Below are 15,738 nucleotides of genomic sequence, written 5' to 3' on the forward strand. Positions count from 1 at the left end.
GGCACTTCAAGCCCTGTTCCTGGGACTAGGGACGGGGTCACTGGCAAGGCTTGGAAACTAAGCTAGAGCTAGGCCTGGTTAGTACCCTGGAGGGGTGACCATCAGGGTAAGACCAAGGTGCAGAAGGTCACGGAAAGAGCCCCGAGGAGGGGCGGTTGGTGAGAAGGTCACGGAAGGAGCCCCGGGAGGGGCGGCTGGTGAGCAGGCCCGGGCGTTGGGCTGAAAATTGTCGGACAGGAGGAATGGTGGAAATGGAATGGCGGCGTGCACAGACGCAACGGCTTTGCTTCTCCCAGGACGGTGCTATTTACGTTTAATGTTAATGTTATTTGTACTGGACTCATGGGAGCTTGCAAGATCACATTTCGTTGTTCATGTACTTGTGCATTGTACAATGACAATAAAGTTGAATTATTATTATTACTATAAGTACTTTTTAAATGCGATGAGGGTCTCTGCCTCTACCACCCTTTCAGGCAGTGAGTTCCAGACCCCCACCACCCTCTGGGTGAAAAAAGTTCTCCTCAACTCCCCTCTAATCCTTCTACCTCCCCTGCTACAACAAGTCTCAGCCTTTCGAAACCCCAGGGCCGCGTGAGGAGAAAATACAGCGCCTGATCACTGCCCAGACACTCCTACTGAGGTGATGCCTCATAGGTGAAGAGCCACAGTCGAAGAAGGAGCGTGCGGGCCAGATAGCCGCAGATCCACCGCGAATCCCAGCACCAGTCAGGAGGAAGGTAGGCGTGAAAGGTCTGCGCTCCCACGAGGAGAACAAGGAGGAAGGTTGAACTGGGGCAGCTCCGAGTGACTTGCCCCCTCACCGCGGCGGTGGGAGGCGATATAGCATGTGTTGCCAAGGACCAGGAACTGTACCTGAGCAGCATCTGGCAGGCCTTGCACGTTGTAGACTCGTCAAATGAGTGCATCTGGAAATCGTGGCTATTCGTGCTTCCGTTCTCTGGGAAGATGTTCGACCTAAAAGACAATTCACAATTAGGAGGGAAACTCAAAGCTGTACTGAATGCCTTCCGATTCTAGAGAGGAGACAGCAAGTGAAAGGCTCATCTCTCTCTCTCTCTCTCCCTCATCTGGTACTATTTCACTTAGCACCGTGTCACCTCCCATGGGTGTATAGAATCTTACAGCACAGGAGGAGGCCATTCGGCCCATCGTGCCCATGCCGGCTCTTTGAACGAGCTCTCCAATTAGTCCCACTGCCCTGCTCTTCCCCCATAGCTCTCCCCATTTTTCCTTTTCAAGTATTTATCCAATTCTCTTTTGAAGGTTACTGTTGAATCTGCTTCCACCGCCCTTTCAGGCAGCGCATTCCAGATCACAGCAACACGCTGCGTAAAATAAATTCTCCTCATCTCCCCTGTGCCCTCGAACTATCGACCCATCTGCCAGTGGAAATAATTTCTCCCTGTCTCCTCTAATACCACATAATTTTGAGCACCTCCACTAAATCTCCCCTTAACCTTTTCTGCTCTAAGGAGAACAATCCCAGCTTCTCCAGTCTCTCCACATAATTGAAGTCCCTCATCCCTGGTACCATTCTAGTCAATCTCCTCTGCACCCTCTCCAAGTCCTGTGAAAGCTCTGGAATTCCCTCCCTAAACCTCCCCACCTCGCTCTTCCTTTCAAACGCTGCTTAAAACCTCCCTCTTCGACCAAGCTTTGAAGAAACACCCATGGCTTGCTTCGCTGTACCAACATCCTGTGTAACATTAGGAACAGGAGGAGGCCATTCAGCCCGTTCCGCCATTCAGTGAGATCATTGCTGCTCTGTATCTTAACTCCATTTACCCGCCTTTGCTCCTTGATACCCTTACCCAACAACATTCTATCAATCTCAGCTTTGAAAGCTCCTGTTAACCCTCAGCATCCACAGACTCTTGGGAGAAGAGTTCCATATTTCTGCTCCCTTTTGTTCTCCTGAATGGCCGAGCTCTAATTTTAAAATCATCTTGTGGCGACACGCCACTACTGGACATAATCCGCTCACAGCGGCACGGACAGTTTAAGCAGACGCCCCCAGCCGGGGGCCCTTTCCTCCAGCACTTGTTTCCCGCAGGGACAGGCTGCCAGGAGCACTTCCTGTCTGGGGAGTATTTAAGTGGTTGCGCGGGCTTTTCCAGTTCCTCTTTGCCATGAGGTTGATTAAAGCAGTTGTGTTTCACTAACTCTGGTCTCGACTCCCACGCTTGCCACGGTATCTCAACACTGGTGACCCCGACGCTCAGGACGAATCCTAAGCTAGCATGGCGGATACAAACGCAGTCACGGTTAAACTACCGGACTTTTGGGAGAACCTGGCTGAAGCCTGGTTTGTTCAAGCCGAGTCCAGATTCTGGCTGAAACACATTACAGTCGACGCCACGAAGTACGACTACCTCGTCGCCTCTCTCACCTACGCCACAGTCCCCAAGGTTTGGGCAGCGCTGCAGGAGCCACCACTGGAAGGCAAGTACGAACATCTGAAGGCTGCGCTCCTTAAAAAATTTCAAACGTCCTCTTACCAGCGCAACTGCCAACTCCTCGACCTCCCCGGCCTTGGTGACGCTTCACCGTCGGATCTGCTTTCCCACATGCTGTCCCTCTCGGATGACAAAAACACCGGTGCCCTCTTTCGCACGCTTTTCATTCGGCAGCTCCCCGCCAGCATCTGCCCGCTCATTGTGGAATCTGGCTCTACGGACCTGAATGAGATAGCCGAAAAGGCCGACCGGCTGCTCTCTGCGCAGTCCGCTCGCGACGTCGCACCCGACCTCAAGGCAACGACCACACGGTCTTCCCGGCCCACTAGGCCCGACCGCCCTACCACTCCGGGTCACTGCTACTACCACACCCGTTTTGGCACTAGGGCCCAACGCTGCACGCCACCGTGCACTTTCAAACCTCCCCCCGCACCGGCCCCCACGATGGCCGCGGGGCAAAAGGGGCCTCTACTGTATGTCACCGACGACAGCACCAACCGCCGATTTCTGTGCGACACAGGGGCCCAGCACAGCATCACCACCGCCTCTGCCCTCGAAATCCAACGCAGCGCACGGGGTATCACGCTGGCCGCAGCCAATGGCTCTGACATCCGCACATATGGCACCCGCATGGTCACGCTCGACTTCGCAGGCCGCCGCTACCGCTGGGAGTTCCTCACAGCCAGGGTCCTCTGCCCACTCATCGGCACCGACTTCCTACGTGCCCACGGCCTCCTTGTCGACATTCCGAGGCACCGCCTCGTCGACATCAACACTATGGCCCCCATCCCTGGCGCATTTACCCCGGCCCGTTCGGCCGGCCTGACGACCTACTGCCTCGCCAGAGCCACGGACGACTACTCGGCACTTCTAGCCGAGTTTCCCGCCCTCACTAACCCGACCTTTTCGGCCAAAGCCGCCAAACATGGTGTGGAGCACTATGTCCCCACCACCGGCCCCCCCAGTTTCTGCCCACGCCCGCAGACTCAACCCGGCCAAGCTGGAAATCGCGCGGGCCGAGTTTACCAACATGGAACAACTCGGCACCATCCGCCGCTCCAGCAGCCCTTGGGCCTCGCCCCTCCACATCGCCCCCAAGCCCGGCGGAGGCTGGCGCCCTTGCGGGGACTACCGCCGCCTCAACGACGCCACCACCCCCGATCGATACCCGGTGCCACACATCCAGGACTTCTCGGCCCGACTGGCCGGACGAACCGTCTTTTCCAAAGTCGACCTGGTGCGCGGTTACCACCAAGTCCCCGTACACCCCGCGGACATCCCCAAAACGGCCGTCATCACCCCATTCGGCTTGTTCGAGTTTCTGAGGATGCCCTTCGGCCTCAAGAATGCAGGCCAGGCTTTCCAGCGCCTTATGGACTCAGTCCTCCGGGACCTGAACTTCCTATTCGTCTATCTAGACGACATTCTCGTGGCCAGCTCCTCCCAACAGGAACACCTCGAACACATTCGCATCCTGTTCGGGCGCCTAGCCCAACACGGGCTCATCCTCAGCCCGGCGAAGTGCCAATTCGGCCTAACCGAGATCGATTTTCTCGGTCACCACATCACCCCTGCTGGGGCCGTCCCCCTGCCCAACAAGGTGCAGGCCGTCCAGCAATTTCCCCGCCCCAAAACCATCAAGGGCCTCCAGGAGTTCCTCGGGATGGTGAACTTCTACAACAGGTTCATCCCCAGCGCTGCAGCCCTCATGAAGCCCCTATACGACTCCCTCCGAGGTAAATCCGGCAAGATGGCCGTAGCCTGGACCACTGACACGTCAGCCGCCTTCGACGCCACCAAAAACGCGCTCGCCGACGCTACCCTGCTCGCGCACCCGAGGGCCGATGCCCGGGTCGCGCTCACCACCGACGCCTCCGACCACGCGGTCAGAGCCGTGTTCGAGCAGTGGGTCAATGGCGCGTGGCAGCCACTTGCCTTCTACAGCCGCCAACTGCGCCCCCCGGAGGTCAAATACTCTACTTTCGACCGCGAGCTTCTCGCGCTCCACCTATCGGTCCGCCATTTCAGGTTCCTCCTGGAGGGCCGCCCCTTCACCGCGTACGTGGACCACAAGCCGCTCACATACGCGATGGCTAAGCACACCGAACCCTGGTCCGCTAGGCAGCAACGCCAGCTCACGGCCGTGTCCGAGTTTACTACGGACATCCAGCACGTCTCCGGTAGAGACAACGTTGTCGCCGACTGCCTTTCCCGTCCCGCCATCTGCGCGAATCACCTCGCGGTCGACTATGCGCAACTAGCAGCGGCCCAGCTCACGGACCCAGACCTCCTCTCGGCGGCTACCAGCCTGCCAGGGCTACGCCTAGCCAAGGTCGCGCACGGGCCCGAAGCCACGGCAGTCACTTGCGACGTCTCACTCGGCCAACCCAGGCCGGTCGTCCCTGCAACCTGGCGCTGCCGCATCTTCGACGCGCTACACGCGCTCTCCCATCCGGGTGCCCGCGCATCCGTCAAACTCCTCTCCCAGCGTTTCGTCTGGCGCGGCCTCAGCAAAGATGTTCGGACTTGGGCCACCTCCTGCCTCGCCTGCCAACGGGCTAAGGTACAGCTACACACAAAAGCACCCCTGGGAGACTTCGAGGTACCCAGCCGCCGCTTCGACCACGTACACGTCGACATCATCGGTCCTCTGCCGCCATCGCAAGGCCAAACTTATCTCCTCACGATGGTCGACCGCTACACACGCTGGCCTGAGGCAGTGCCGCTGCCCTCCACCACCACAGCCGACATCGCCAGGGCGTTCGTTAACACCTGGGTCGCAAGGTTCGGCGTACCAGCCGACATAACCTCCGACAGAGGCGCCCAGTTCACCTCCGAACTCTGGACGGCCACAGCACGCAACCTCGGGGTGACGCTCCACCGAACTACGGCGTACCACCCGCAGGCCAATGGGCCGTGTGAACGCTTCCACAGGTCACTCAAGGCCTCACTCCGCGCCGGCCTGCAGGACAGTACCTGGACTGACCGCCTACCGTGGGTGCTACTAGGCCTACGCACCGCTGTCAAGGAAGACCTCCAGTCCTCGGCAGCGGAGTTAGTCTACGGACAACCGCTGCGCGTCCCAGGCAAACTCCCGGAGGCTACCACGCCTTGGTCGGCTGAACAGCAGCGGCTCAACTCTTTCTCTTCCGCTCAACAGTTCGCCCCACTTCCGGTCAACCGACACGGCGAACTCGCACCTCACGTCCCGCCAAACTTACAGCAGGCACGCTTCGTCTTCGTGTGGCACGACGCGCACCGCGGACCCCTGCGACCCCCGTACGACGGACCGTACGAGGTACTACAAACCAGGGACAAGGTCTTCAAGCTGCGACTCGGCGACAGGGTTGACACAGTCTCCATCGACCGGCTCAAACCAGCACACACAGAACCAGGGGAACAGGTCCCCGTGGCCCAACCTCCAACTAGAGGCCGTCCCGCCAGCAAGCCAGCACAGCCGGCGGCGAACCGCCCGGCCCCACCAACTAGACCGGCGTCCACTCAGAGCCGCTCCGGCAGAACCATTAGACCACCGTCACGACTCGTCCACTCCTCCTAAGCAGATTCTGGGGGGAGCTCTGTGGCGACACGCCACTACTGGACATAATCCGCTCACGGCGGCACAGACAGTTTAAGCAGACGCCCCCAGCCGGGGGCCCTTTCCTCCAGCAACTTGTTTCCCGCAGGGACAGGCTGCCGGGAGCACTTCCTGTCTGGGGAGTACTTAAGTGGCTGCGCGGGCTTTTCCTGTTCCTCTTTGCCATGAGGTTGATTAAAGCAGTTGTGTTTCACTAACTCTGGTCTCGACTCCCACGTTTGCCGCGGTATCTCAACAATCTCCCCTTATTCTTAATTCTCCCACAAGGGCAATTAGTTTCTCCGTATCTACCTTATCGAATCCTTTTAAAAGATAAACACCTCGATCAGATCACCCCCCAACCTGTAATACTCAAGCAACCTGTCTTCATAATTTAACCCTCCAATTCCTGGTACCCTTCTAGTGAACATAAGAACAAGAATTAGGAGCAGGAGGAGGCCATACAGCCCCTCGAGTCTGCTCCACTATTCAATAAGATCATGGCTGATCTTCTACCTCAACTCCACTTTCCCGCCCGACCCCCACATCCCTTGATTCCCCTAGAGTCCAAAAATCAATCGATCTCAGCCTTGAATATACTCAACAACTGAGCCCCCACAGCCCTCTGAGGTAGAAAATTCCAAAGATTCATCACCCTCCGAGTGAAGAAATTCCTCCTCATCTCAGTCCTAAAATGGCCGACCCCTTATCCTGAGATGGTGACTCCCCTAGCTCTAGAACTAGGTCTGCCCTGCACCCTCTTCCAAGGCCATTATCTCCTTTCTGAGGCGCGGTGCCCAGAACCAAGCGCAGTTACCCCAGAAGGGGATCGACCAAGGCTCAACTTCCTTCCCTTTGTATTCCTGCCCGCTTGGCCTGATTTTTGGCACGGTTATTGAGATGTTGCATGGCAGTCAGTGACCACCAGTCCCTACAACACATCGGACGTGTCGCAGTGCTCCAAGAGGGAGGTGTTGCCACGTCTCTCGTGCCACTCGTCATCCTTGACGGTAAACTTACAAAGCCATTTCAAACTGCTCCAGCCATTTTTTTTTCAGCTCTCTGGTCTTGAAGAAGAGCTCGTAGCCATGTTGTCCATGTCCCTCGATTAGGAGGAACATGTGGCTCCACTAGGAAGAAGCAGAAAAAACAGAGAATATTAGCAATGCTCACAGTTATAGAGAGCCCCATCACATCAAAACGTCGCGAAACACTTTATGCAATGAATTGTTTCAAAGTGTATTGACTGACATTATGTAGGCAAATTAGGTGGCCATAGTCTCTGTCCAGAGTGTAATGAGATTAATGACCAGCTAATCTTTACTTTTTGGTGGTATTGGATGAGGGAGGACTGTTGGCCAGGATGATAGGAGAACTCCCTGTCCTTCTTCGAAATAGGAGCAGGAGGAGGCTATACGGCCCTCGGGCCTGCTCCGCCATTCAATATCATGGCTGACCTTCGACCTCAACCCCACTTTCCCGCCCGATCCCCATATCCCTCAATTCCCTTAGTTTTCAAAAAATCCATTGATCTCAGTCTTGACTTTATTCATTCAATGACTTGAGCATCTGCAGCCCTCTGGAGGTAGAGAATTCCGATGAAATTTCTCCTCATCTCAGTCCTAATTGGCCAACCCCCTTATCCTGGTACCTCCAACAATGCAGCAGTCCATCAATTGTGAGCCTAGACTGTGGGACCCCAGCCTGGGGACTGGAACCCCTACACTGGAAAGCCCCAAACCCACCTTGGTCCAAGGATCTAATTCTAATCTGCATTGAGCTATTTTGCACACCAAAACATCTTATTCCGATTTGTCCCTTACTCATATTCTTCTTTCCTCCTCTCCTGAAGGTGCTGATTCCTACATGGGTGTGGCTCCCACGAGATATCGGGACGTCCTCCAAGTGGCCATTCTTCACGTCGGAGCCGAGACGATGAACGGCGGTAGGCTATTCGACCAATCACAGCAGAGCCTCCTCTTTGTCCGCTGTCCACCAACAGATTTCCCAGCAGGGGGGAGGGGGTGCAATCAAGCACGATAACTCTGATTGATTTATCGTCTCCCCCCCTGGCCTGTGGTCACTGAGGACTCCTATAATGCCCTGCTACCGCCCTGGCCACAATCAGCTAACTCATCAAAGAAAAGCAGGGAGAGAGCACAAGGGAATTTCCAGTCCTGTCCCACACTGGGGGAGGACATCAACTACCAGCGGTGCTCAACGGGTTTTTGCTTATTTTTTATTCCCCGCAGAGTTTTGCCATCATTTTTTTTGATCACCACTAAGTGCCACCCATAAGGTCACCACGCTGTCCAGTGCCATAGGACAGGAAGAACATTGGCGCTAGTCCAGGGTTACAGCGGGAGGGGCGTAAGGTCAGTGGACAGGAAGAGCGCAGTTTCCCCGAGGATTCACACGCCGCACCTTTTTGGTTTCTTTGCCTCCCATTGGGTCGTCCTTTATCTGGTAATAGGGCAGGTCGATTATTTCCTTCATTTCATAGTTCTCTCCTCTGCGTTTACAGATAACAACAGCTTTATCGAACAAGAATACATATCTGCTTGCAAAAGAAACAAAGTACCAGTTAGTGGCTGTACAGCACGGACTGCCGAAGCAGACCTCGCAACGTATGATTAGTAATATTAGTATAGTTAATGCCTAGACTGCGGTGACATGAATCAGTCATTCATGAAAAAATACTGAGCGGCCTGCGGGTGGCGCTGTCCAGGGAGAGTATAAATACTCGGGCACGGGCCCAGCTTGCGCAGGACATTCTTAACAGGAACTAGTGAAGGACACAACTAGACCTCCATGTTGTAAAACAGTTGATTAAAGCTTTGTTTAACGCTTAGACCAAGTGCCTAGTAGTTTTCTTACATCATGCGGTACATTACAATGCAAGAAAGAATGGAATGAAACAAAAGGCCATTTGGCCTATTTAGCTTCCCCTCCTTCCATATGCCTGTGACACCTTCCTTCATTTACGTTGTTTTTTGTTGTTGCTGTATCAAGGAACATAGGAACAGGAGGAGGCCATTCAGCCCCTCGAGCCTGTTACCATAGGAACAGGAGGAGGCCCATTCAGCCCCTTGAGCCTGTTACCATAGGAACAGGAGGAGGCCATTCAGCCCCTCGAGCCTGTTACCATAGGAACAGGAGGAGGCCCATTCAGCCCCTCGAGCCTGTTACCATAGGAACAGGAGGAGGCCCATTCAGCCCCTCGAGCCTGTTACAATAGGAACAGGAGGAGGCCCATTCAGCCCCCTCGAGCCTGGTACCATAGGCACAGGAGGAGGCCCATTCAGCCCTCTCGAGCCTGTTACCATAGGAACAGGAGGAGGCCCATTCAGCCCCTTCGAGCCTGGTACCATAGGCACAGGAGGAGGCCCATTCAGCCCCTCGAGCCTGTTACCATAGGAACAGGAGGAGGCCCATTCAGCCCCCTCGAGCCTGGTACCATAGGAACAGGAGGAGGCCCATTCAGCCCCCTCGAGCCTGGTACCATAGGCACAGGAGGAGGCCCATTCAGCCCCTCGAGCCTGTTACCATAGGAACAGGAGGAGGCGCATTCAGCCCCCTCGAGCCTGTTACCATAGGAACAGGAGAAGTCCCATTCAGCCCCTCGAGCCTGTTCCGCCATTCAGTTAGATCATGGCCGATCTGTATCTTAACTCCATCTACCTGCCTTGGTTCCATAACCCTTAACAACCTTACCTAGTATAAATCTATCGCTCTCAGTCTTGAACTTTTCAATTGACCCCCCTCCCCCAAGCCTCAACAGCTTTTTGGGGGAGAGAGTTCCAGATTTCCACTAACCTTTGTGTGAAGAAGTGCTTCCTGACATCACCCCTGAACGGCCTGGCTCTAATTTTAAGGTGATGCCCCTTTGTTCTGGACTCTCCCCACCAGAGGAAATAGTTTCTCTCTATCCACCCGATCAATACCTTTAATCATCTTAAACACCTCAGTTAGATCACCCCTTAATCTTCTACACTCCAGGGAATACAAGCCCAGTCTGAGCAACCTGTCCTCATAATTTAACCCTTTTTAGCCTCCTACCCATTCAACCTCCTGAGAAAAAGTCTGACTGATCCCCAAAGTTAATTAAGCAAAACTCCACATTCATCCTCACAACTCCATTATTCAGTCTTGGTTCATGCACTGTGTCCCGTGGAAAATGTGATCAGTTCGCGTCTGTCCCATTCTCAAACAGATGTTTATCCAGCTCCTTCTCAAAAAGGAGTTACTTCATTCTGATGTATCTATGAAAAGTTCCTGGAGTCCTGCCCGGCAAGATTCGCTACCAGACTGGTGGGCGGGCGCAGGAATTTGGCGGCAGAAGGCCGCAGTAACGGTCCCGGCAGTGACTGACAGGCCGTACTGTGACCGACAGGTGGTACTGTGACCGACAGGTGGTACTGTGACTGACAGGCCGTACTGTGACCGACAGGCCGGACTGTGACCGACAGGCCGCACTGTGACCGACAGGCCGCACTGTGACCGACAGGCCGCACTGTGACCGACAGGCCGCACTGTGACCGACAGGCCGCACTGTGACCGACAGGCCGTACTGTGACCAACAGGCCGTACTGTGACTGACAGGCCGTACTGTGACTGACAGGCCGTACTGTGACTGGCAGGCCGTACTGTGACTGGCAGGTTGTACTGTGACTGACAGGCTGTACTGTGACTGACAGACCGTACTGTGACTGACAGGCCGCACTGTGACTGACAGGCCGCACTGTGACCGACAGGCCGTACTGTGACCGACTGGCCGTACTGTGACCGACAGGCCGTATTGACAAGCCGTACTGTGACTGACAGGCCGTACTGTGACTGACAGGCCGCACTGTGACTGACAGGCCGCACTGTGACTGACAGGCCGTACTGTGACTGACAGGCCGTACTGTGACTGACAGGCCGTACTGTGACTGACAGGCCGTACTGTGACTGACAGGCCGCACTGTGACTGACAGGCCGCACTGTGACCGACAGGCCGTACTGTGACCGACAGGCCGTACTGACAAGCCGTACTGTGACTGACAGGCCGTACTGTGACTGACAGGCCGCACTGTGACTGACAGGCCGTACAAGTGACTGACAGGCCGTACTGTGACTGACAGGCCGTACTGTGACTGACAGGCCGCACTGTGACCGACAGGCCGTACAAGTGACTGACAGGCCGTACTGTGACTGACAGGCCGTACTGTGACTGACAGGCCGTACTGTGACTGACAGGCCGTACTGTGACTGACAGGCCGTACTGTGACTGACAGGCCGTACAAGTGACTGACAGGCCGTACTGTGACCGACAGGCCGCACTGTGACCGACAGGCCGTACTGTGACCGACAGGCCGCACTGACAAGCCGTACTGTGACTGACAGGCCGTACTGTGACTGACAGGCTGCACTGTGACTGACAGGCCGTACACAGGACTGACAGGCCGTACTGTGACTGACAGGCCGTACTGTGACTGACAGGCCGCACTGTGGCCGACAGGCCGTACAAGTGACTGACAGGCCGTACTGTGACTGACAGGCCGTACTGTGACTGACAGGCCGTACTGTGACTGACAGGCCGTACTGTGACTGACAGGCCGTACTGTGACTGACAGGCCGTACAAGTGACTGACAGGCCGTACTGTGACTGACAGACCGTACTGTGACCGACAGGCCGTACTGTGACCGACAGGCCGTACTGTGACCGACAGACCGTACTGTGACCGACAGGCTGTACTGTGACCGACAGGTGGTACTGTGACTGACAGGCCGTACTGTGACTGACAGGCCGTACTGTGACCGACAGGCCGTACTGTGACTGACAGGCCGTACTGTGACCGACAGGCCGTACTGTGACTGACAGACCGTACTGTGACCGACAGGCTGTACTGTGACTGACACGTGGTACTGTGACTGACAGGCCGTACTGTGACTGACAGGCCGTACTGTGACTGACAGGCCGCACTGTGACTGACAGGCCGCACTGTGACTGACAGGCCGTACTGTGACTGACAGGCCGTACTGTGACTGACAGGCCGTACTGTGACTGACAGGCCGTACTGTGACTGACAGGCTGTACTGTGACTGACAGGCCGTACAAGTGACTGACAGGCCGTACTGTGACTGACAGACCGTACTGTGACCGACAGGCCGTACTGTGACCGACAGGCCGTACTGTGACCGACAGACCGTACTGTGACCGACAGGCTGTACTGTGACCGACAGGTGGTACTGTGACTGACAGGCCGTACTGTGACTGACAGGCCGTACTGTGACCGACAGGCCATACTGTGACTGACAGGCCGTACTGTGACCGACAGGCCGTACTGTGACTGACAGACCGTACTGTGACCGACAGGCTGTACTGTGACTGACACGTGGTACTGTGACTGACAGGCCGTACTGTGACTGACAGGCCGTACTGTGACTGACAGGCCGCACTGTGACTGACAGGCCGCACTGTGACTGACAGGCCGTACTGTGACTGACAGGCCGTACTGTGACTGACAGGCCGCACTGTGACTGACAGGCCGTACTGTGACTGACAGGCCGTACTGTGACCGACAGGCCGTACTGTGACTGACAGGCCGTACTGTGACCGACAAGCCGTACTGACAAGCCGTACTGTGACTGACAGGCCGTACTGTGACTGACAGGCCGCACTGTGACTGACAGGCCGCACTGTGACTGACAGGCCGTACAAGTGACTGACAGACCGTACTGTGACTGACAGGCCGTACTGTGACTGACAGGCCGTACTGTGACTGACAGGCGGTACTGTGACTAACAGACCCTACTGTGACTGACAGGCCGTACTGTGAATGACAGGCCGTACTGTGACCGACAGACCGTACTGTGACCGACAGGCTGTACTGTGACCGACAGGCGGTACTGTGACCGACAGGCCGTACTGTGACCGACAGGCCGTACTGTGACCGACAGGCCGCACTGTGACCGACAGGCCGTACTGTGACCGACAGGCCGCACTGTGACCGACAGGCCGCACTGTGACTGACAGGCCGCACTGTGACTGACAGGCCGTACAAGTGACTGACAGACCGTACTGTGACTGACAGGCCGTACTGTGACTGACAGGCCGTACTGTGACTGACAGGCGGTACTGTGACTAACAGACCCTACTGTGACTGACAGGCCGTACTGTGAATGACAGGCCGTACTGTGACCGACAGACCGTACTGTGACCGACAGGCTGTACTGTGACCGACAGGCGGTACTGTGACCGACAGGCCGTACTGTGACTGACAGGCCGTACTGTGACCGACAGGCCGCACTGTGACCGACAGGCCGCACTGTGACCGACAGGCCGTACTGTGACCGACAGGCCGCACTGTGACTGACAGGCCGCACTGTGACTGACAGGCCGCACTGTGACTGACAGGCCGCACTGTGACTGACAGGCCGCACTGTGACTGACAGGCCGTACTGTGACTGACAGGCCGTACTGTGACTGACAGGCCGCACTGTGACTGACAGGCCATACTGTGACTGACAGGCCGTACTGTGACTGACAGGTTGTACTGTGACTGACAGGCTGTACTGTGACTGACAGACGGTAGTGTGACTGACAGGCCGCACTGTGACTGACAGGCCTTACTGTGACCGACAGGCCGTACTGTGACCGACAGGCCGTACTGTGACCGACAAGCCGTACTGACAAGCCGTACTGTGACTGACAGGCCGTACTGTGACTGACAGGCCGCACTGTGACTGACAGGCCGCACTGTGACTGACAGGCGGTACTGTGACTGACAGACCCTACTGTGACCGACAGGCTGTACTGTGATCGACAGGTGGTACTGTGACTGACAGGCCGTACTGTGACTGACAGGCCGTACTGTGACCGACAGGCGGTACTGTGACTGACAGACCCTACTGTGACTGACAGGTTGTACTGTGACTGACAGGCTGTACTGTGACTGACAGACCGTACTGTGACTGACAGGCCGCACTGTGACTGACAGGCCGCACTGTGACCGACAGGCCGTACTGTGACCGACAGGCCGTACTGTGACCGACAGGCCGTACTGACAAGCCGTACTCTGACTGACAGACCGTACTGTGACTGACAGGCCGCACTGTGACTGACAGGCCGCACTGTGACCGACAGGCCGTACTGTGACCGACAGGCCGTACTGTGACCGACAGGCCGTACTGACAAGCCGTACCATGACTGACAGGCCGTACTGTGACTGACAGGCCGCACTGAGACTGACAGGCCACACTGTGACTGACAGGCCGTACTGTGACTGACAGGCCGTACTGTGACTGACAGGCCGTACTGTGACTGACAGGCCGTACTGTGACTGACAGGTTGTACTGTGACTGACAGGTGTAGGTGCGGAGAACGACTTGCATTTACCTGTCCTGTTTGGAGCGTTTGTCCACAGTCGTTAAGCGTAGCTCTCCATCTATCTTGGGTCGCCCATAGCTAGCCAAAGACTGGTTCTAGGACGTAACAAAATGGTTAGTACTGAATGAGAGACTCTGATGCCTCATTTAGACAGAATGTAATTTCTGCTCAAGTGAGAAACATAGAAACATAGAAGATAGGAGCAGGAGTCGGCCATTCGGCCCCTCGAGCCTGCTCCGCCATTCAATGAGATCATGGCTGATCATCCAAATCCAGTACCCTGTCCCTGCCTTCTCCCCATATCCCTTGATCCCTTTAGCCTTAAGAAATATATCTAACTCCTTCTTGAATATATTTAATGAATTGGCCTCTACTGCCTTCTGTGGTAGAGAATTCCACAGGTTTGCCACTCTCTGGGTGAAGAAATTCCTCCTCATCTCAGTCCTAAATGGCTTACCCCTTATCCTTAGACTGTGACCCCTGGTTCTGGACTCCCCGGCCATCGGGAACATCCTTCCTGCATCTAGTCTGTCTAGTCCTGTCAGAGATATCTCCATTATAATCTAGCCGATGGCCCTGCTCTCTAGCTCAGGGCTAATGATCCCAATTGCACAGTGAACTGTTCCACTCCCGAACTAGGGCCTGCTGCTTCCAATTACAGAACCCCTAGCGTTACCCCGAGTAAGATCTGCAAATTCGATACAGACCTGGTGATTGAGCCTTATCTGTATTAGCCAGTAAATATTTCCACCTGTCACTTTATCAAGAGCTCCCCTTCGCCCTCCGCACAATGCTGTGCAGGGACAATGCATGTTGACTCATTTTTGTAATTGAACAATTGGTTTGCTAGATTATGCAACAAGATGGGAGATGGCTGTTTGGGAAGCTCAGATATGGGGTCGAACCCAGTGACCATCTTGGTCTGGTGACTCAATGCCACAGTGGCCAGTGGATTCAAGCACTAAGCCATATGGGGAACCCAAGTCTGTCAGAGAAACCATATAGAATCATCCAGCACAGAAAGATGAATGAGAGGTGATCTTATTGAAACATGTAAGATACCGAGGGGGCTCGACAAGGTAGATGCAGAGAGGATGTTTCCCCTCGTGGGGAAGTCACAGAATAAATGGTGGCCCTTTTAGAACTGAGATGAGGAGGAATTTCTTCTCTCAGAGGGTCGTAAATCTGTGGAATTCTCTGCCCCAGAGAGCTGTGGAGGCTGGGTCATTAAATACATTTATGGTGGAGATAGACAGATTTTTACAAGATAAGGGAGTGAAGGGTTATGGGGAGCGGGCGGGGAAGTGGCT

At 55.4% G+C, this 15,738-nt stretch overlaps 1 protein-coding gene across 3 annotated transcripts in view; it reads right to left on the reverse strand.

Annotated features, from left to right (window-relative positions):
* Nucleotides 1–15,738, reverse strand: part of vav1 (vav guanine nucleotide exchange factor 1) — a 174,446-nt gene that overhangs the window by 41,341 nt on the left and 117,367 nt on the right. For all 3 annotated transcript variants that reach the window (XM_085971773.1, XM_085971772.1, XM_085971771.1), the window contains exons 13-16: nucleotides 14,438–14,523; nucleotides 8,482–8,614; nucleotides 7,078–7,187; nucleotides 877–978 (exon numbers count right to left, since the gene is read on the reverse strand). In XM_085971773.1, the coding sequence (XP_085827899.1) occupies nucleotides 877–978; nucleotides 7,078–7,187; nucleotides 8,482–8,614; nucleotides 14,438–14,523 (431 nt within the window). The remainder of the gene's footprint in view (nucleotides 1–876; nucleotides 979–7,077; nucleotides 7,188–8,481; nucleotides 8,615–14,437; nucleotides 14,524–15,738) is intronic.

Source organism: Somniosus microcephalus, chromosome 31 (genome assembly GCF_052327205.1).
Source record: "Somniosus microcephalus isolate GS21.2 chromosome 31, FLI_Smic_1.0, whole genome shotgun sequence".
Lineage (NCBI taxonomy): Eukaryota > Metazoa > Chordata > Chondrichthyes > Squaliformes > Somniosidae > Somniosus > Somniosus microcephalus.